Here is a 22482-nt window from a genome sequence, read left to right as displayed (position 1 = left end):
GGGTGCTCCGGTTTCCTCCCACATACCAAAGACTTGCAGGTTGATAAGTAAATTGGCCATTAGCAATTGCCCCTAGTGTAGGTAGGTGGTAGGGAAATATAGGGACAGGTGGGGATGTGGTAGGAATATGGGATTAGTATAAATGGGTGGTTGATGGTCGGCACAGACTCGGTGGGCCGAAGGGCCTGTTTCAGTGCTGTATCTCTAAAACTAAAAAAACTAAATCCTGCAACTGGAAATAGATTGTTCTCCCGCCGACCTATAATCGGGATTATTTTTCCTGTAGGGTGTAAGTGGCTATGTTTTGGTTTATGCTGTCTTTTTCATTGTAGGTGGGCAACCAATCTCACTTAACTTCCGATACTCGGAGACTGCTTCATGTTTAATCCCATTATGTGCATTTTACTGAACATATTTTACAATGAATCAACCATTGGTCACATTTCACCTGGAAATGACAACACATATTAGAAATTCAATCATACCTGCAAAAAATGTTTCTGCTAAGTGCCTTCTGCTAAATTCTGCTAATTGCTGAATAAATAATTAAATGACCTGTTTGATACAGATTTACTAACTGGCGCTTTTTCTTCTCAGGGAGTAATTTTAATCCAACTGGATTGGCTGGAATTTGATGGAATAGGCCACCTGCTTTACACCTTACCCAATCTTACGTTCCACTGATTTCATTGTGCATCGATCCTGGTCCAAACATAAATCAGCACAAAATTGTGATTGTCTACCCTCGTTTTTTGTATGCTGAGTGCCCTGCGACCTCTAAAATGGCATCTGAGGCACAAATGCTCACACAAGTTGCGCTAGATGCCATATTGGTGAGGGCATTAGCACCTGCACAGTGAATGGCTGTCAGAAGTATGCAGAGCAGGCTTTGCTGATTTGATGCCAGCAGTGACATTTTGGAGCTGAACACCCTCTCTTAACTTCGCACAGCTGGACACATGTTCAGCAGCAGTCAGGAGCTGCCTCACCAGCGCTATTTAAAGGGATCACTGACTGCTTGCAGGTTAGTTGCTGGTTGATTTTGTTCTGGCTGTTGCAATGATTCTCCAAGTATTTGGTGTTTCCTTTGGCAGTTCCAAGTTGCAAAAGTCTACAGCGAGTGGTGTGGCAGGTGCTGAAGGAGTTTTGGCTGACTTCAAGGCTTCTCCACAAACCAGTTGTTCCCAGACATGGGCCCACTATCAGCCATTCGCCTTGGAAAACAGCATGTCTTGGATAATGAACAGAGGTCCTGAAGAGCAGGACAAGCTGCTGGAAGAGGGAGAAGGAGGGGGAGACGGGCTGGAGGTCAGATCCGCCCATGGTATTCAGGGAACATTCTCCAACCTGAACTTCAGCAATGAACAATGGGCAGAATTTTCATTCCTCGGACCCAATCCCACTGTTAGGATGAAATGCAGGTCGGGAACCCGGAATTGCTAGCCGCGGGACCCCAAGGGAGATTTGAGGAAGCGGCCAATTAAATGGCCGCCTCTGGAAGCCCTGTTCAATTAAGGACAGTGGGCAGGCTCCCAGGTCTAGAAGGCCAATAGGAGGCCATCCAGCACTGAAAGATGGGCAGGCCCACTGTCAGAGCTGAGAGCTGCTGACATATGTAGAGAGGCACAAGGGTGCCTCCATTCCCTTTCACTGGACACAAATGAGGGATATAAGAAGGGCCAAAAGGTTTCATGCTGTCACATGGCAGGGGAAAGCTCCCACAATTAGGGCACTGCAGCAGTTGCGGCTGTTTTTTAGTGCGGTGTCTTCCCATTGAAGGAAGACTTTGGTTCCAATTAGCCACCGCAGCCAGTCGGGTAACTAGTCTCACCATCATCCTGTCTCCTGCAGAATTCCGTGGAGGCGGGACCATGTCATGGAGTTGGCCCGACAGGATTTCCTTCTCGTTTTTGGGCCCCCTTGCCTCCAGACCTGCCTCCACGGGCCCTTGAAAATTCTGCCTAATGCATGTGATATCTGCACTTCAGTAAAGTTGTCTTAATGAAATCTGCCACCTGCTGCAGCCATAAATGCAACCAAAGAACAAGGCAAGTGCCGCACTGCCAATGGCTGTGAAAGTGAATGTGGCGATGAACGTTGATGTGTCTGGCTTCTTCCAGGCTGGAGTTGGAGATATTTGCAACATCTCACAGTTTTCCATCCACTGTTGCAGAAGTGAAGTCACTGAGATTCTCTATCCAATGAAAGCTAACTATATTTCATTCTCACTTGCCAGAGACAAGCAGGCAGAGAAAGCATGCATCTTTTCTAGGATTGAAGACTTCTCCATGGTGTGAAGTGCCAACTCTGTCCTATACCGAAACCAAAAGGAATTCTAGTTCTTTAATGTTGAGCTGGTGTGTGAATCATTTTGGTCAGTGCCCAGCATCCTGGTAGCAGTCATGATGCCTTCACTCTGCGGCAGTCCAGCTGCAGTTGAGCTACCATGACAAACTAAAGAGTGGTTACTGGGCAACAAGGGCTATCCTCTAAATTACGTGCAGTGTCAGTCTCTGAGCTGGTGGCTGCGAGTGTAAAATTGAGTGATGGTGCGTCTTCATCATCGTTATCTTTTTGCTGTCCCTCCAATGCTTGGCCAGGTTGCATTTCTCGGATATGTAGGAGGAGAAAGGCACAAGGATAAGGTTGTTGTGCAGGGAGCACGGGGGAAATGCATACTTATACCAAGATCTGCAGCTTGTAAAGAAGAAGGAAGTGTGGAATGAGGGGGAGGTGAGATGTGAGACGAATGATTAGGATGGTTTCAGCACCTCTGCTGGCCACACCTTCATCTATAGGTGTCCCAATAACGGCCAGCAACGTCTCCACCATGGGGATCAGGTCATGCAGGTGCTGGTTATCTATTGCTTCCTCCGGTTGTGCACTACCTTGTCCTGCAAGGGAGAGGGAAGTGTGTCAGTGAGTGTGGTGCAAGATGTGAGATGAAGGTGTGTGGCTTGCAGCAGTGTCAAATGTGTGAGGGTGAGGTACAGCATATGAATGTTAGGTATGTGTCCTGATTGATAGAGATCGTTGGTAGGTGAGTGATGGGGTGTGGTGAATTTAGCCCGAAGCTAATGGTGCGGTTGGTAGGATATGGCATTTGAAGATGCATTCACTGAGCTTGACCACTCGTGTGATGACAATGAACTTTGCACAGCACTGCATCCAGGTCCTTGGAGCTGGACTCGTGGCATTGACTGCCAAGGCTTTCTGCTCCAACTGCCTTCTGAGAATATGTCTGGAGGGCCTTCTGCAGATACAGGATGTCTCTCCTTTCCACTTCCTCCATCAAGGCCTGTACTGTAGCTTCCAAAAACCTTGGAGCCTGCTGTCTCCCATGTAGTGCCATTATTTAATGTTTCACAGGTCAGATTCATTTCCTGCACAACTGCCAGCCCCTGCTCCACCCTTATGATATTAGCTCTCTGTCAAAGCGTCCAGCTAATCAACAGTTATGTTAGAGCTGGCTGGATGCTGAAATCATTTAAAACAGCAGGCAAGATGAAGTTGCAGTGAATGGGCGCAGGTTAATTGCACATTACGATCCCCGTGCCTGTTTTCGGGGGCAATCCACTGTAGCTCCCAATTTTTCTTGGCAAACCAGTTTCTCTTAACCTATTTATTTATAATTTGCTATTGGACCATTCAACATATACACTTGATTTGCTTCAGGATTGAGGGTTGCCTGCAAGTTGCCACATTACTCACAGTGGCAAATTAAAGATGCATACTTTGAACAGGTTTTGTTAGAGATTATACCCTGTAGATAGCATAATGGATTACTGTTTACTGTAAAATACTCTACATCACAGTATCTCATTCCACTGTGGCTGTGTTACACCCATGAGGCTGAACTTTGGGCCCACAATGGGTGCCTCAACACCAGGCTGGGAAGCCGGGAGCAATCCCGTCTCAGCCATTCAGGCCCCCCCCACCCACCAGCTGCATTTTTTTAATGGTCAGGCAATTAGCTTCCTGGCACCAGAGCTCCCGTCCCTTTAAAACACAGCAGCCTGCCTCCAAGAGCCGCCGGCCAAGCGGACGGAGGACGGTAGCCACTGCTGAGACAGCAGCAGGTCCGGCCCAGCCAGCATGGAGGAGGTCCCGGAGTCAAGATAAGTTTATGGGGCTTGCCGAGGTAAGTCAGGAAGGTCCCGATAGAGGTGTGGGAGGGTGGGGGGGGGTGGAAGAGGGTTGGAGGTGTCGGTCGTTAAGGGCAGGAGGTGTCTTCCTGAGGGGGTAGCCTTTGCCTTCAGGGGGGCCCGATCTGGAGGGGACGCCACTGAGCTACAGGGAATCTGCCAGCTTTTACAGGACAGCCTCCCCACGTGGCAGAGGGCCTGCCCGTCGCCGCTGGTAAAATACTAGCAGCAGCGGGAAGAGGCCCTTAAGTGGCCCTTAATTGACCACTTAATGGCCTTAATTGGCCTCTGGGCATGAAGGCTGTTCTCGACCTTCCCCGTCCCAGTAAAATTTCAATGTCAGGAAGGCAACGGGCACCCCACCTCTCCACTTTATGCTCCCCTCACCTCTTGGCCCCTCCCTAAAGGGCTGGTAAAATCCAGGCTATGGAAACGTATCACCATACTTTACGTAGTTTAGCTAGAACAACTGAGAATCCATGTCAGTAGCGTTCTATTTGCCCAATATGGAGTGCACACACCCTCCCCACAAGAACATATCTCACTTATCTAAAACAAAAGCAAAATACTGCGGATGCTGGAAATCTGAAATAAAAACAAGAAATGCTGGAAATACTCAGCAGGTCTGGCAGCATCTGTGGAGACAGAAGCAGAGTTAACGTTTCAGGTCAGTGACCCTTCTTCAGAACGCTGAAGTTCTTCAGTTCTGAAGAAGGGTCACTGACCTGAAACGTTAACTCTGCTTCTGTCTCCACAGATGCTGCCAGACCTGCTGAGTATTTCCAGCATTTCTTGTTTTTATCTCACTTATCTAAGACTGGAGCAATTCAGCACAGCTTGGCAAGAAGGAAGTGCAGTCTGTTGAAGATTTACCAGATAAAAAACATACAAAGGAAAGTTTCCTGCGGTCTTACCCAGCTCGAACAATCCCCCGCCAGGACTTCGCTTCTTGGGCTACCTGGAGCTCAATGTGAAGAATCTCAGCTACATGACAGCTTCCATTAATGACCTGTTTAATCAATCATCAACAACTCCCTATGCACTGTAGATCTGCTTGACTCTGTATCAGATTTAGAAGCCTACCAGACAGGCCCACAAAAAGTAGTAGATGCTAGCACAATTAATAATTTTACAATTTAAATTGATTGATTTTTGCTATCTCTATTAAGAGATATGGAGCCAAAGTGGCTAGATGGAGTTAGGGTACAATTAAGCCATGATGATCTCACTAAATGATGGAACAGGCTTGAGGGGCTGAACAGTCTACTCCTGTTCCTATTATGAACTTGATCAAAGGAAACTGAATTGTGGTATACCCAGTCTGCAAATAAAATATGTACCAGAAGCATTCTTGAAAAGAGAAAAAACTTCCCTTGTCATTATTATTTCATGTGTTTGGAGCCCTGGTCTCTGAATAAACCATTGAGGCGCTTCACCACTTAGCCTGCATTTTCATCGCCCTGCCCCTGCCATGACCATTTTGGGTCACTCTTTACAGACCTGCTGCATGCAAATGATGACGGAGGCAGCGTGGGCTGATTTCCTTAAGATCTGTCCAGTGCTATTGCCACTTCCTGGGGCCACCATGAGGAGGATGCATGCTCTTTATTTATAAAGCCAAGGATCCCGTATGCCTTTTTCGAAGCCTCCTCAACTACTCTTGCCATCTTCAAAGACTTGCGTACGTGTGCCACAGTTCTCTCTGTTCCTGCACCCCCTTTAAAATTGTACCATTTCTGTCTCTTCTCATTCTTCCTACCAAAATGAATCACTTCACGCTTTTCAGCATTAAATTTTATCTGCCATCTGTCAGCCCATTTCACCAATATGTCTACATCCTCCTGAAGTCTGTTACTTTCCTCCTTATTGTTTACTACATTTCTGAGTTTTGTGTCATCTGCAAAATTATGCTATATACACCCAAGTCCATGTCATTAATGTATGTCCGAAAGAGCAGTGGTCCCAACACCAAGCTCTGGAGTAATACCACTGCATTCATCCCTTCAGTCTGGAAAACAACCCTTCACCAGTACTGTCTGCTTCTTGTCCCTTATCCATTTACGTATCCACACAGCCACTGACCCTTTAATCCTACAGGCTTCAACTTTGCTAACAAGTCTATTATGTGGTACTTTATCAAATGCCTTTTGATAAACTGTACTATCTTCATCAACCATCTCCTTTATTTTATCAAAGAATTCACAAGTCAGTCAAAGATGATTTGTCTTTAACAAATCCATCCTGGCTTTCATTTACTAGCCCATACTTTTTCAAGTGTCAATTAATTTTGTCCTAGATTAATGTCTCTAAAGGTTTCCCATCACCCACATTAGGGTGATTGGCCTGTGATTGCTGGGTTTAATCCCTCTTTTTTTTGAACAACGTAAATTGGGAAGAACAAGACGAGAAGCCACTGAATTAGAATTTTTGTTGTAAATGCTCTGGAGTCTGCTGTCTGAACATAAGAAATAGGAGCAGCAGTAGACCATGTGGCCCCTTGAGCCTGCTTCGCATTCAATCCAATCCTGGCTGATCTTCTACCTCAACTCCACTTTGCTGCCCGCTCCCCATATCCCTTGATTCCCTGACAGATCAAATATCTGTCCATCTCAGCCTTAAACATCCTCAACAATTGATCACCGCAACCCTCTGCGGTAGAGAATTCCAAAAATTCACAATCCTCTGAGTGAAAAAATTTCTCTTCATCTCAGTCTTAAAAGATCAGCCCTTTATCCTGAGGCCATGCCCCAGGTTCCAAATTCCCCAGCCAGGGTTAACAACCTCAGTGTCTACCCTGTCAATCCCCCTCAGAATCTTGTATATTTCAATGACATCATCTCTCAATCTTCTAAACTCCAGAGAGTATAGGCCCAATTTACACAGCCTGTCATCATAGGACAACCCTCTCATCCCAGGAACCAGTCCAGTGACCCTTTGCTGTACCGCATCCAACGCAAGTATATCCTTCCTTAGGTATGAAAATCAAAACTGTGCACAGTACTCCAGGTGTGATCTCACCAAAGCCATATACAATTCTAGCAAGAAGTCCCTGTTCTTATATTACAGTCCCCTTGCAATAAAGGCAACACGCCATTTGCCTTCCTAATTGCTTGGTGTGACTGCATGTGAACTTTTTGTGTTCCTTGTTTGCATACATCCAAGTCTCTCTGAACATCAGCATTTGGAGGTTTCATGACTTAAAAAAAAAATCTGTTTTTCTATTCATACAGAGAATAACCTTACACCTCCTCACATTATACCCCATCTGCCACCTTGTTGACCACTCACTTAACCAGTCTATATCTCCCTGCAGACTCTTTGAGTCCTCCTCACAGCTTATATTCCCATCTAGCTTTGTATCGTCAGCAAACTTGGAAACATTACTCTCTTTCTTTTCATTGAAGTCATAAATCTCGATTGTAAATAGCTGAGGCCCCAGTACTGATCCTTGAGGCACTCCATTAGTTACAGCCTGCCAAGTTGAAAATCCCCTGTTTATCCGTACACTCTGATTCCTGTCCTTTAGCCAATCCTCCATCCATGCCAATATATTACCCCCAACTCCATGAGCCTTTATCTTGTGTATTAACCTTTTGTGTGTCACCTTATCAAATGCGTTTTGGAAATGCAAGTATACTATCGCTTAACTAGGGCTGTGGACAGGGCTTTAAAATAACGGGGTGTGGTGGGGGCAAAGGGTTAGGGTAAAGGGAAATTTAGAAATCCAAAGAGAGGGGTCAAGGCATCAGAGCAGAATAGTGATGTGGGTAAATGCCAATGGAATGGGACAGGAAGGGACAGAGAGTACAAAAAATGTACATCGACAAATGAGGCCATTGCAAGGAACAGAGGTAAAAAAATGAAATTAAAGTTACTTTATCTAAATGCACGAAGCATCTGTAATAAGATAGATGAACTAGTGGCACGAATAGAGGTAAATGATCTAGATATAATTGCCCATTACTGAGACATAGTTACAAGGAGATCAAGATTGGGAAATGAATATTCCAGGGTACACAATATTTTGGAGAGACAGACAGAATGGCAAAAGAGGAGGGGTAGCCCTGATAGTAAAGGATGGCATAAGGACATTAATAAGAAGGGATATGGCCTCAGAAGATCATGAAATAGAATCAGTTTGGGTGGAAATTAGGAATAGCAGAAGTCATTGGTGGGAGTAGTTTACAGGCCCCCTAACAGCAGTCATATTATTGGACAGAACATTAAACAGGAAATTATTGGAGTAGCAAGTCTGAGGATTGGGAGTGTTTTAGAAACCAGCAAAGGGTCTCCAAAAAGTTGATAAAAAGGTAATGTATTAACTGTGGGGGACTTTAATCTGCATATAGATTGGGACAATCAAGTTGGCAACAATGGTCTAGAAGATGAATTTGTCGAATATTTTCGTGACAGTTTCTTGGAGCAATATGTTGTAGAACCGACTAGGGATAAAGCTATCTTAGATCCTGTACTGTGAAACAGGGTTAATTTGCAATGTCGTAGTAAAAGATCCACTGGGAAATAGTGATCATAATACCATTGAATTTCATGTTAAGTTTGAAAGTGACATATTTCAATCACAAACAAGAATCTTAAACTTAAACAGAGCCAGTTACGAAGGTATGAGGGGAAAATGGGCTAACGTTTAATTGGGTAAATAGACTGGAAGGTATGGCGGTAAATGAACAGTGGGAAACATTTAAAGAAACAATTCAAAGAGTTCAACAAAAGTACACTCTGTTCAAAAACAAAAACTCGTCAAGAAAGACCCATCCGTGGCTTATTCAGGAAGTTAAGGAGCATATTAGACTAAAAGAACAAGGCTTACAATATTGCAAAATGTAGGTGCAAGTCTGAGGATTGGGAGTGTTTTAGAAACCAGCAAAGGGTCACCAAAAAGTTGATAAAAAGGGAAAAAATAGAATATGAGTCATATAAAAACAGATTGTAACAGCTTTCATAAGTACATAAAAAGGAAGAGATTAGCTAAAGTAGAGGCAGAGACAGGAGAAATCATCAGGGAGAATGAGGAAATGGCACAAGCATCGAACAAATACTTTGGGTCTGTCTTCACAGTAGAAGACACAAGTTCGATACCAGAAGTAGGCAGTAACCTAGGGACTAAAAAGAGTGAAGAAATTAAGGAAATTGATATCAGCCGAGAAAAAGTATTGGAGAAACTTGAGAGACTAAAATCTGACAAGTCCCTGGGATCAGATGGCCTACACACTAGGGTTCTAAAAGAGATAGCTGCGAAGATAGTGGATGCGCTGGCTATGATTTTCCAGAATTCCTTAGATTCAGGAATGGTCCGGTCAGATTGGAAGTTGGCAAATGTTACACCGCTTTTCAAGAAAAGAGGTAGAGAGAAAAAAGGGAACTACAGGCTAGTTAGCCTAACATCAGTCCTTGGGAAGATGCTGGAAACTATTATTAAAGAAGTCTTAACAATGCACTTTGAAAAGCAAGTGTAATTAGAATAAGTCAGCATGGTTTTACTAAAGGGAGATCCTGTTTGACAAATTTATTAGAGTTTTTTGAGGATGTAACGAGTAGGGTAGATAAAGGGGAACCAGTCGAAGTAGTATACCTGACTTTCCAAAAAGCATTCGATAAGGTGCCACGTAAAAGATTAATAGGCAAGATAAGGGCTCATGGTGTTGCGGGTAATATATTAAGGTGGATAGATGATTGGTTAACAGACAGGAAGCAGAGAATGGGCATTTTCAAGTTGGCAGGCAGTGAATAGTCAGGTGCCGCAAGGATCAGTGCTGGGGCCTCAGCTATTTACAATCTATATTAATGACTTGGATGATGAGACAGAGAGTAATGTATCTAAGTTTGCTGATGATACAAAGTTCGATGTAAAGGTAAGCTGCAGGGAGGACATAGAGAGGCTGCAAAGAGTTTTTGACAGGTTAAGTGAGCAGGCAACAAGATGGCAAATGGAGTATAATGTAGAGAAGTGTGAAGTTGTTCACTTTGGTCGTAAAAATAGAAAAGTAGAATATTTCTTAAAAGGTCTGAAGCTGGTAAGTGTTGATGTTCAGAGAGACTTGGGGGTACTCACACAAGGAACGCACAAAGTTAACATGCTGGTGCAGCAGGCTATTAGGAAAGCATGTTGGCTTTTATTGCAAGGGGATTGGAGTACAAGAAATAAAGAAGTCTTACTAAAATTGTACAGGGTTTTGGTGAGACCATACCTGGATTACAGTGTGCAGTTTTGGTCTCCACATTAAGAAAGGGTATACTCGCACTGGAGGTGGTGCAGCGAAGATTTACCAAATTGGTACCTGGGATGAGGGGGTTGTCCTGTGATGAGAGGCTGAGTAAATTGGGCCTATATTCTCTGGAGTTTAGAAGAACGAGAAGTGATCTAATTCAGACAACAAGATTCTGAAAGGGTTAGATAGGGTAGAAGCTGAGAGATTGTTTCCGCTGGTCGGGGAATCTAGAACGCGGCGGTAGAGTCTCAGGATAAGGCGCCAATCATTCAGGACTGAGATGAGGTGAAATTACAACACTCAAAAGGTTGTGAATCTTTGGAATTCTCTACACCAGAGGGTTGTGGATGCTCCATCGTTAAATACATTTAAGGCTGGGACAGACAGATTTTTGGTCTTGCAGGGAGTCAAATGATATGGGGAGCAGGCAGGAAAGTGGAATTGAAGCCCAAGATCGGCCATGATTGTATTGAATGGTGGAGCAGGCTCGATGGGCTATATAGTCTACTTCTGCCCCTATTTCTTGTGTTCTTGTACTACATCTACTGGTTCCCCTTTATCTACACTATTAGTAACATCCTCAAAAAACTTTAATAAATTTGTCAAACATGATTTCCCTTTCGTAAAACCATGTTGATTCTGTCTGATCATACTACGATTTTCTAAATGCATAGTTAAGATTTCCTTAATAATAGATTCCAGAATTTTCCCAACGACTGATGTCAGGCTAACTGGCCTGTAGTTCCCTGTTTCCTCGCTCCCTCCTTTCTTGAATAGCAGTGTTATATTTGCTAACTTCCAATCCACCAGGCCATTCTAGAATCTGGGAAATTTAAAAAAATCACGAGCAGTGCATCCAATATCTCTGAGGCTGCCTCTTTGAGAACCCCCTGATGCTGCCAGACCTGCTGAGTATTTCCAGCATTTCTTGTTTTTATTTCAGATTTCCAGCATCCGCCATATTTTGCTTTTATTTATAGAAAGAAGGCATAACTGGATCTGGTGTTGGGAAATTAGGTGGGCCAAGTGGACCAAATGTCTGTGTGGGAGCACTTGGGTAAGAGTGATCATTGCATCATAAGATTTAGATTCATAATGCAGAAAAGCAAGGAACGATATAAGGTACAACAGCTAGATTGGAAGAGCGCTAATTTCAATGCGATGAGAAGGGATCTAGTCAGGATAGAATGCAACCAAAGACAAACAGGAAAACTCTAATGGAAGAATGAGTTATCCTTAAGGAAGAAATGCTTCAGGTACTGGCTAGGTACATTGCACCAAAGGCAAAAGTTAGGGGAACCAAAACAGGGATCCTTGGATGACGAGGGAGATAGAGATAATGATGAAACCAAAAAAAGAGGGTTACGATGCATGTCAGGTGAATTCTTCAAGTGAGAACCAGGCCAAATACAATACGTTGACAGGGGAGATGAAGAGGAAAATAAAACTGGCAAAGAGAGAACATGAGAATAGAAGGCAGTCAACATAAAAGGGACCCCAAAAATCTTCCACCAGCATGTAAATAGTAAGCGGGTAGTTAAGAGATGGAGTGCGATCTATTAGAGAAAAAGAGGGTAATATATGCGTAGAGGCACAGGGCAAGGGTAGAATATTTAATGACTACTTCGTATCGGTGTTTACTAAGGAAGAGTAATCTGACAACATATCGGTAGAAGCAGAAAGATTATAGCAATGGATAGGGTAAAAACTGAGATGAAGGACGTACTGGAAAAGCTGGCTATGCTTATGGTAGATAAGTCACCAACTAGAGTATTGTGTCCAGTTCTGATCACCACACTTTAGGAAAAATGTGAGGGTCCTTGAGAGAGTGCAAAGGAGATTTACCAGAAAAGTTCCAGGAATGGGGGATTTTAGTTATAAGGTTAGGTTAGAAAAGCTGGGGTTGTTCTCTCTGGAGCAAAGGAGATTGAAGGGAGATTTGATAGAGGTGTAGAAGATTATGACAGGCTTGGTTATGTTAGATAAGGAAAAACTGTTCCCATTAACTGATGGTACAAAAAATAGGGGACACTGATTGAAGGTTTTGGGCAAGAGATGTGGGGGAAATGTGAGGAAGAGCATTTTACGCAGCGAGTGGTAATGACGTGGAACTCACTGCCCACGAAGGTGGTAGAAGCATAGACATTCAATAATTTCAAAAGGAAATTGGATGGGCACTTGAAGGAATTAAACTTGTAGGGCTACGGGGATCGAGTGGGGGAGTGGGATTGACTGGATTTCTCCACAGAGAGCCAGCATGGACTCAATGGGCCAAATGGCCTCCTTCTCTGCGGTAATTTACTCTATGACATGCACTAATTTGCATATCATATAATATAGTTCTGAATCAGTAGAGCTCTCTAGGCATGCACTGCAAGTAAATGTTCTTTATTAAACTCTTTACTAAGTGCTTGCTATACATATGGTATCCTCATATACCTTTCGATAATTTTATTCCAAAGATTATTGTATGAAGGAACAGATGAGCACATAGGTTTAGACATGCAACACTCCAAAGAATACACAATTGTTCTGTCAAACTACATTACCGTACAGAACAAATAGCCTTTTCGCTGCAATATAACCATTTTTGTTAATTCATGAACAACAGTAAACAAGCTATTTTATTTAAATCCTTTTTTAAAAAATTCATTCATGGGATGTGGCCGTCGCTGGTCAGGCCAGCATTTATTGCCCATCCCTAATTGCCCTTGAGAAGGTGGTGGTGAGCTGCCTTCTTGAACCGCTGCAGTCCATTTGGGGTAGGTATACCCACAGTGCTGTTAGGAAGGGAGTTCCAGGATTTTGACCGAACGACTGAAGGAACGGCGATATAGTTCCAAGTCAGGATGGTGTGTGACTTGGAGGGGAACTTGCAGGCGGTGGTGTTCCCATGTATTTGCTGCCCTCGTCCTTCTAGTTGGTAGAGGTCGCGGGTTTGGAAGGTGCTGTCTGAGGAGCCTTGGTGCATTGCTGCAGTGCATCTTGTAGATGGTACACACTGCTGCCACTGTGCGTTGGTGGTGGAGGGAGTGAATGTTTGTAGATGGGGTGCCAATCGAGTGGGCTGCTTTGTCCTGGATGGTGTCGAGCTTCTTGAGTGTTGTTGGAGCTGCATCCATCCAGGCAAGTGGAGAGTATTCCATCACACTCCTGACTTGTGCCTTGTAGAAGGTGGACAGGCTTTGGGGAGTCAGGAGGTGAGTTACTCGCCACTGGATTCCTAGCCTCTGACCTGCTCTTGTAGCCACGGTATTTATATGGCTACTCCAGTTCAGTTTCTGGTCAATGGTAGCCCCTAGGATGTTGATAGTGGGGGATTCAGCGATGGTAATGCCGTTGAATGTCAAGGGGAGATGGTTAGATTCTCTCTTGTTGGAGATGGTCATTGCCTGGCACTTGTGTGGCGCAAATGCTACTTGACACTTATCAGCCCAAGCCTGGACATTGTCCAGGTCTTGCTGCATTTCTACACGGACTGCTTCAGTATCTGAGGAGTCACGAATGCTGCTGAACATTATGCAATCATCAGCGAACATCCCCACTTCTGACCTTATGATTGAAGGAAGGTCATTGATGAAGCAGCTGAAGATGGTTGGGCCTAGGATACTACCCTGAGGAACTCTAGCAGTGATGTCCTGGAGCTCAGATGATTGTCCTCCAACAACCACAACCATCTTCCTTTGTGCTAGGTATGACTCCAGCCAGTAGAGGGTTTTCCCCCTGATTCCCATTGACGTCAGTTTTGCTAGGGCTCCTTGATGCCATACTCGGTCAAATGCTGGTGCATGTATGAGTTTTTACACACATAATTCAGCAACTACATTCTTGTTTTGTAGGCCTCCTGAGGGCTACAAGATGGCAAATTAACTGAACTTTGGGGCGCTTCTGCCCATTTAACTGCCCAGCCGCATCATCTAGTGCTACAGCAGTAGTTGGGCAGTGATGGGTTCCATCGAGACAATGGTGATCCCACAAGGAGGCTGCCATACAAGCAAAATGAACTCTGACCCATGAAACTGGGTTAGGTTTGGCGCTTTATCCGAAGGGTGGGTGGTAATGTCACCCCGTCAAAACATCGCCACTGGGAAGAGAAAGTGGCTCTATTCTCAACAAAATAACATTTAGCTGGCTGGAAAGTTGCTAAAACCAATATGCTCTTTCTAATTTGAAATTCTTAATCACCCACCACACTCCTGCACTGCGGGATTCTATTTGCCTTGTGATCTTCACCCCACATTCAAAAGCCACCTGTAAACTCTACAGGCACTGCTTTAATCGCCCGACACTAAATTTTCACCTGGCTCTTGCTCAAATGCCCACTGCCCCCCTGCACAGCCCTTTGAGATGATTTGTTAGGTGAAATGCACAGTATAAACACATGCTATTGATATGTCTATGTCCAACCAAGAGGTTCAGCCTCAGCCTCATTTCAGGTTTCCTTCCACCCATGCAGCTACTGTGCCTGAGGGGTCTTGAGAGGGTGGATGTGGAAAGGATATTTCCCCTGGTGGGAGAATCTAGAACTAGGGGTCACTGTTTATATATAAGGGGTCGCCCATTTAAGACAGATTAGGAGAATTTTTTTTCTCGCATAGGGTCATGAGTCTTTGGAACACTCTTCCTCAAAAGACAGTGGAAGCAGAGTCTTTAAATATTTTTAAGGCAGAGGTAGATAGATTCTTGATAAGCAAGGGGGTGAAAGGTTATCGGGGTAGGCAGGAATGTGGAGCCGAGGTTACAATCAGATCAGCCATGATCTTATTGAATGGCGGAGAAGGCTCGAGGGCTGAGTGGCCTACTCCTGCTCCTAATTCGTATGTTCATATGTTCAAATGTATGTGCCACACCTAACCTAATGCCTCTACCCAAATTCCCCCACCTGTTCTGTCTTTGGTCTCTGGTCAGGACTGTTCAAAGGTGCAAAAATGTATGGTATGTTTTTCCAAATGCAAGTTACTGAAAGAGAATCAATTTGGAGAAGCTGGGATAGAGCCAGGTTTCTGACACATTTGAACTTCACATTAACATTTCTTAAAAGACGCTTAACCAGCACCAGCTGCCATCCTTGGAAAAGTCACAAATAGCTATGTGAAGCTGAATGCATTAGAAGCTCTCAACAGGTAATGCTGCCCAGGTATCAAACAGTCTCAGGCAAAATACAAATATATAAAAAGACAACATCTGTTCTATCCAGCAGAAAGCAAAGGTTTTACTGGTATGCAAGCAAGCCTCATGTTTACTTCCATTATTTGTGACAGTGTACTTTTTCTTCATGTAACAGATTACAGCTTCAGTAAACCTTATGTGATCGCAAAACACCTCTGTGAAACTGAAATCATCTGGTGCCATGGCTAAAACCAGATCATTAAGGTAAGACTGTTAAAAGAAATATATAATGGGTGACCAGATTTGTTTTTGACACAAACTTAAGATGATACTAGACAAAGATGTTACAGTTCTCAGAGGTGCCACTAAATATCCCTAATATGAAACTGTGCAATAGGATCCATTTCATCTTGTAAGACAACCAAAATTCTAACTTGTCTTACAGGATGTTAAGTATCAATGGTAAAATTTGTTCTTTCTTTGATTAAGACAATGTGAAATGCTTTGGAATCACCTCCCTTGATCCTTCTCTGTTGTGAGACTGCTCATTCGTTATCCAGTCTTTGATGAAATACAATTTCCTCCAGTTAAACACTGAGAACATAGAAGCATTTAGTTTAGCTTTGATGCAATTTGGATGGTCTAATGCCAAATTTTAATCCAAACATCTGATTTTTTTTTCAATTAACTTTCTTCTTTACAACCAAAGTTCAGATCATTCTGATCCTAGTGTTTATATTTGACCATCCAAACAGCATATTAATCCTAATGGATGAATCATGAGGAGTGAGAGAGATAGTCAGCTATTTCTCTATATTGATCCAGCTGAAAACAAAAATGCCCATCATGTGTAACCATAGGAAGTAAGGCGAAGATACAATCTGGGCCAGAATTCCAGCCTGATCTGAACTTGTGCCATGCAACAGAATCAAGCAACAAGCTAGTCTGGCAAAATATATAATTAAGCAAAGCAAAATTTTTACATTTCCATAGTAGATCAGGGCTGTGATTTTTAGCAGCCTAGATTTGGCTCTGATTCTCTTACAGTCCTGGTAGATTGGCTTATGAATCGAATGCACGCGAACTTGAACATCTGTCCCCTGCAGTATGATTTGCAAAGCATTAATGCTTAGAATTGATTGTTCCAGTAAAACTAGCAATTGAAAGAGCAGGTTTGTTTAAAGAGGAGTTTGATTTTGTGAACCTTCAACTTCTGGCACCTGAAGTGTATTTTGAGGGTGATTATTCTGTTCAAGAAGTTACAATAATTAAAATATTTTTATGCTTACCATTGGAAATGCTGCAGTCATAGGAGCTGTACTCAGCAAAGCACTGGCAGCCCCATGCTGTACACTGTCCATTCTCACTGCACAAATTAGGACATCTGAGAGCTGTAACAATCTCATCAATATGTGGACCATCTGTTCCATGGGCCCATTTAACCCTGTTTTCCAAAAGCTTTCTTTCACATTCATTGTCAAGAAATGACAGCATCCCTTCCTCCCAAGCAAGATCATCTTTAAGTTGCAAGTCTGAAATACACAGATCAACAGCCTCAATAAGCTTTCTTCCAAGGAGATCTTGACACACTATACCAATTGTAGAGTTTCTCAAGGCTTGTTGGCAAACCTCTAGGGCCTTGGCTGATGTCAGTCCACTTGGAGTTGGCCATGTTGGTTGCACATCAGGTCGGTTCCCGGATAAATGGTCTTCTGGGAAAAAGTAAGTTAAGCTTTCCAGATCAGTTTGACTAAGGCTCTGGAATGTGAATATTGGTAGGTATTCATAATAACCCTGCCTTTTTACTCTACGTAATCTAACCTTTGGTTCAACCAAATCAATTAAGTCCGGCCATCTGGAAGATGCCTCTGACTGATCCATAGAAGTAAATAGTTTGCCTGTGGAGCCTTGTGTTTGAACATATTTCAGCAGGTCCGCATGTCCTTCTGACTTTTCAGAAGACTGGGTTACATCACGCTTTTTGAATACTGGCAGTTCAGGATTGCTTATGTATTCTGCAGTAATATCCAAAAAAGGAATCATTGAAGTAAAATCCACATTGTCGTAGGCCTGGCAACTAGACGATAGATGTGAATGGCCATATCCACTGGTAAGCTTGTTAAATGAATGGAGAGACATTGTATATTCCTTCTGACAGTTGCAATAATTTCTTCTTTTCTCTCTCACAGAGGGTTGTGGAGTCTTGTCAAACAAACTCTCCCCTGGATGTATTCTAAAACAAACACAAAAAGTATTTTAGATGATAAACATTCTTTTCAAACCACCGTTCTGATCTACATACAAACATTTGCTTTGAGAATATGTATTCTGTTATTGTGTTACCATTTGTCCTGTTATTTTAGATTAAACTCTAAATTACTAGGAGTAGAAAGCTAAAGATGTTTTATGCCTAGTTGCAATATCAACAAGACATGTGCATTAGCACATTAAGTTCTTGTCATCAAGAAATATGACACTACGACTGATATTTGTATTAACAACATAAAAGGAAGACAAAGGAACACTGCAAGTATGAAAATCATCTCAGCATTTCTTATCATATCACAGGATATCAACCAAAAGCATTAGCAACGTAAAGCAACTACAAACAGTACAAGATTTCTTTTAACAGACTCTTTAGCCTTTATAAACAAACGTAAGTAGCTGATATGTGCTCAGTAATACTATCCACGAACAAGATCATACTGCTGGAACAGTCTGAATTTTAATTATTAGTGAGTTTGAATTGTGCAATTATCAGAATTGTAAATTCAATGTTAATTCACTTAAATTATTTGGTAAACAGGTACAGTCCTTTCAGTATTTATACATAAGAATGGTGAACAACAAGTAGCAATAACAATCAATATACTTCATTAACTGATGGTTTTATTCTGACTGAGTTACATTGGTTATGTTATAAATAATTTACTTTCTATAAACTACTATTCCCTGACAAAGGTCATGTACTTACAAACAATTGGAGCTCAAAACATTTTTTATTCCATGCAAATTCATTTTGTAAATCTAGTTTTTTTTTTGCCAATTTCAAGTTGATTTGACAGTGTGGATGTAGAGTAAGGTCTCTCAGAGACAGTGCATCATGTGACATTGTCCAAGTTTGGTCAAAAAGCTAAAAAAAACGGTGAGAAGCTGGAAATGTTTGATATTTGGTGGGACCTAGGTGTCATTGTACACGAATCACAGAAAATCAACATGCAGGCACAATAAGCAATTAGGAAGGTAAATGGTATGTTAGCGTTTATAACAAAGGGATTGGTGTATAAGAATGGCAAAGTCTTACTGCAATTGTATAGGGCCTTGGTGAGACCACACCTGGAGTACTCTGTACAGTTTTGGTCTCCTTACCCAAGGAAGGATATACTTACCTTGAAGGGAGTGCAACAAAGGTTCACTAGACTGATTCCTGGAATGAGGGCATTGTCCTATGAGGAGAGAATGAGTATATTCCCCAGAGTTGAGAAGAGGTGATCTCACTGAAACATAAAATTCTTTAAAGGGATTGATAGTGTAGATGCTGGGAAAATATTTCCTCTGGCTGGGCAGTCTAACACAAAGGGTCACAGTCTCAGAATAAGGGGTTGGACATTTAGGAATGAAATGAGGAGAAATTTCTTCATTTAAAGGGTCATGGATCTTTGGAATTCTCTACGCGGGAGGGCTTTGGAGGCTGTCATTGAGAAAATTCAAGACAAAGGTCAGTAGATTTTTGGATATTCAGGGGATTAAGGAATATGGGGATAGTGCGGGAAGGTGGAGTTGAGATAGAAGGTCAGCCATGATTGTACTGAATGACGGAGCAGGCTTGAATTGCTGAATGGCTCCTATTTCTTAAGTTATTGTATACTTATTTTAAAAAACGCTCTTAAAATAAGGGTTATTGTTTAAGTGAAATGGAAGTGAAACATGTATCTGGAACAGACGGTACATAAGCCTCCAACTTCTTCTTTCCTGATGGTTTGAGGCAAAGTACTTCCAGCAGTGGCTAGATGAAGCCATTCGTCACCAGTCAATCCATCACACACGTTGTATGATCCATCACTTTGTATTGTCAAAAGCTCCATTTCAGTTGACACTTCATTTTAAAAAAAATCAAAAGTAGCTGTTTTGGTCCAATGCGTACCTCCATTCCTCAATGAAATCGTTAGGGTCATTGTTCCAATGTGCAGCTATCATTGGATTCCCATCAGCACTGTGGAAGTCATTATTACTGTTTCGGTCAAAGATCCCACAAAGACCTCTAGTATTGTTGAAATCAACGCTGGGCGCCCGTACTGTTATGCTCATTCCCCAGTCACTTACATCTGCACGCACAAATACCCCTGAAGGGAACATGATCTGTGGAAATGGATATTGGTTAAAGCCACAAACTGTAACAAAACATGATCTACTGCTTTAGTAGGTTGGGTTATTTATTTTAAGTTACTGTTCCAAAAAGCAAATGAGAATTGGAATACATTGCAGTCAAACAAGTGCTATAGTTTAGCATTTTAATTGTATTAATTAAATAATCAAATTGGAAAAATATCTGCAAAGGCCACCTTTTGGTCAAGACCGGCACAGTGGCGCAGTGGTTAGCACTGCAGACTCACAGCTCCAGGGACCCGGGTTCGATTCTGGGTACTGCCTGTGCGGAGTTTGCAAGTTCTCCCTGTGTCTGCGTGGGTTTCCTCCGGGTGCTCCGGTTTCCTCCCACATGCCAAAGACTTGCAGGTTGGTAGGTTAATTGGCCATTATAAATTGCCCCTAGTATAGGTAGGTGGTAGGGAAATATATAGGGACCGGTGGGGATGTTATTGGAATATGGGATTCGTGTAGGATTAGTATAAATGGTTGGTTGATGGTCGGCACAGACTCGGTGGGCCGAAGGGCCTGTTTCAGTGCTGTATCTCTAAACTAAATCTAAACCATTATACGGTTTCATATGATTTTTTCATATGCCAATAAAAGTGCTGCATGCTTCCCCCTTAACCTCTATTAGTCTAATCAAGAGTTATGAAATATTAGAATGGCACAGCTAATCCTGGTTGGAGCAGACTGTGTTACTTTCTGATGTGTACATTGTGGACAGTAAGAGCACTCAGTATATGGCTATTGGTAAGGTACACCTGAAAATTACAAGAAGAATGGTTTGATACATTGTCAGGGTATAACGGCCTTAAAAGCTTGTACTACGATCGAGGCGGGAGCAATGCACCGTCAATTCAGTCCCATCACTCCACAGGTCGCAGCATATTATTAAAGCTTCTTGCCACCCAACCAGAAAACAGCCAAATTAAACACTCTAGTAACCCTCGGAATAAAACAGACCAAACCAGGTATCTTTAGACAACAACAAATTAACTATTTATTAAAACTAAATCTTAAACACTGTTAAGATAAACCTAAATCTAAAGACCTTATAACTTCTTATTTTAACCTAACTCCCCCCTTTCACACAAAAATAACGGTTAACCGGTTTCTTTAATAAAAATTATGTTTTAAAAATTAACTGTTTCTTGAGAATAAATAAAAATAAGTCTTTGTGGGTTACGTTCCTGATGGATGAGGTATTCTAATGTGAAAATCATCAAATGCCACTCGGAGTCACCAAGCAGGTTTAGTGAAAAAGTCTGTTCTTGATAGTCTTTCAAAACACTTCGGCTGTAGCAGGCATCAAACAGTTCTTTCAACGATGAGTACAGCAATAGGTCAACTTGAATTTTAAAACCAAAGAAACTTTACTTAGATTTCCAGCAAACACAATCATTCAAGGGAGATTCAATCTTGAAGCAAATACTTCCTGGATTGGAAGTAAAGCAAAGGAGTTTCGCTACCTTCAGCAATATAAACGGTCTCTTCAAAAAAGGTCTTTTTTGTCCTCCTTAGGCAATTAGCTTGGCCTGTAGCTCCTTGTAGAATTTCTGCTGAGAGAGAATAGACAGCTCCTGTCTTCAATTGCACCCCTCGCTGGAGAATCTCTCAAAAACTGGTTTCAGCTGCTTTTTTGCCAGTTTTACACACAGTCAAATCAAAACATTATACCATGTGAACTCTTTCTCCTGCTGTGGCCTAGGGACAAGTGCAGCTGGCACCCTGTGCTCAGTCTTAAAGGCACACACTGTTTTTAATCTGAGGAGAAGAAAAAAGAAACAGTTCCATGACACCTCCGCCCTTGGCGAAATGAAACGCCATTCTTAAAATGTGTTTCATTACAATGCGAAAAAAATAGAAACTGGGAAAAAAACACTCAACATGTTTTCACATTCACGCACCCATTCACTCTACTGATAATTTACGGCATTTTCTTTGTACCATCGCCATCCATATAACTTAACATGGTTAAATTCATGACAATGCGTCAGCGATAACATTGTTTTTCCCCTAAATATGTACAATTTTCAAATGATAAGACTGTGACAACAAACTCCATCTAAATATTCTAGCATTTCAATTTTTACATTTTTCCACAAACGTTAATGGGCTATGGTCAGTGTATATTAGTGTTTCTTTATAGCCTTGGTGAACATAGTCTTCGAAATGTTTGACAACCAGCAAAATGTTTCTTTTTCCACAGTGGAATACTTTTTTTGATGGCAATTTAGTTTTCTTTAAAAGTACCCTACTGGCTTCTCTATGCCCAATTTGTCATCCTGCAATAGGACTGTACCAACCCCCAGGTTGCTAGTCAACACTGGTTCATTAGTTAAGATCGCCTTTAGCTTTTCAAAAGCTGCCCAGCATTCATCTGACCATACTATTTTGTTTTTCTTTTTTTGTAGCAAATCAGTTAATGGAGCAGCCACAGTACTAAAACTCCGTACAAATTTCCTGTAAAAAAATGCGCAACCCTAAAAACCTCATTATTTCCCATTCAGATTTAGTGATAGGGAACTCTACCAAAGATTGGAAACTTTGCCGTTTTTGGCAACACCTGGTCTTGCCCCGCTATGTGTCTGCGGAAAGTTACTCCTGATTTTCCGAATTTGCTTTTTGCAAGA

At 42.3% G+C, this 22482-nt stretch overlaps 1 protein-coding gene across 2 annotated transcripts in view; it reads right to left on the bottom strand.

Annotated features, from left to right (window-relative positions):
• The window catches only part of si:ch211-246m6.5 (von Willebrand factor D and EGF domain-containing protein), a 297063-nt gene that overhangs the window by 140239 nt on the left and 134342 nt on the right, over nt 1-22482 (bottom strand). For both annotated transcript variants that reach the window (XM_068035012.1, XM_068035013.1), the window contains exons 11-12: nt 19626-19840; nt 16771-17714 (exon numbers count right to left, since the gene is read on the bottom strand). In XM_068035012.1, coding sequence (XP_067891113.1) covers nt 16771-17714; nt 19626-19840 — 1159 coding nt within the window. The remainder of the gene's footprint in view (nt 1-16770; nt 17715-19625; nt 19841-22482) is intronic.

This window comes from Heterodontus francisci, chromosome 7 (genome assembly GCF_036365525.1).
Source record: "Heterodontus francisci isolate sHetFra1 chromosome 7, sHetFra1.hap1, whole genome shotgun sequence".
Lineage (NCBI taxonomy): Eukaryota > Metazoa > Chordata > Chondrichthyes > Heterodontiformes > Heterodontidae > Heterodontus > Heterodontus francisci.
This window is presented reverse-complemented; position numbering and strand designations above follow the sequence as displayed.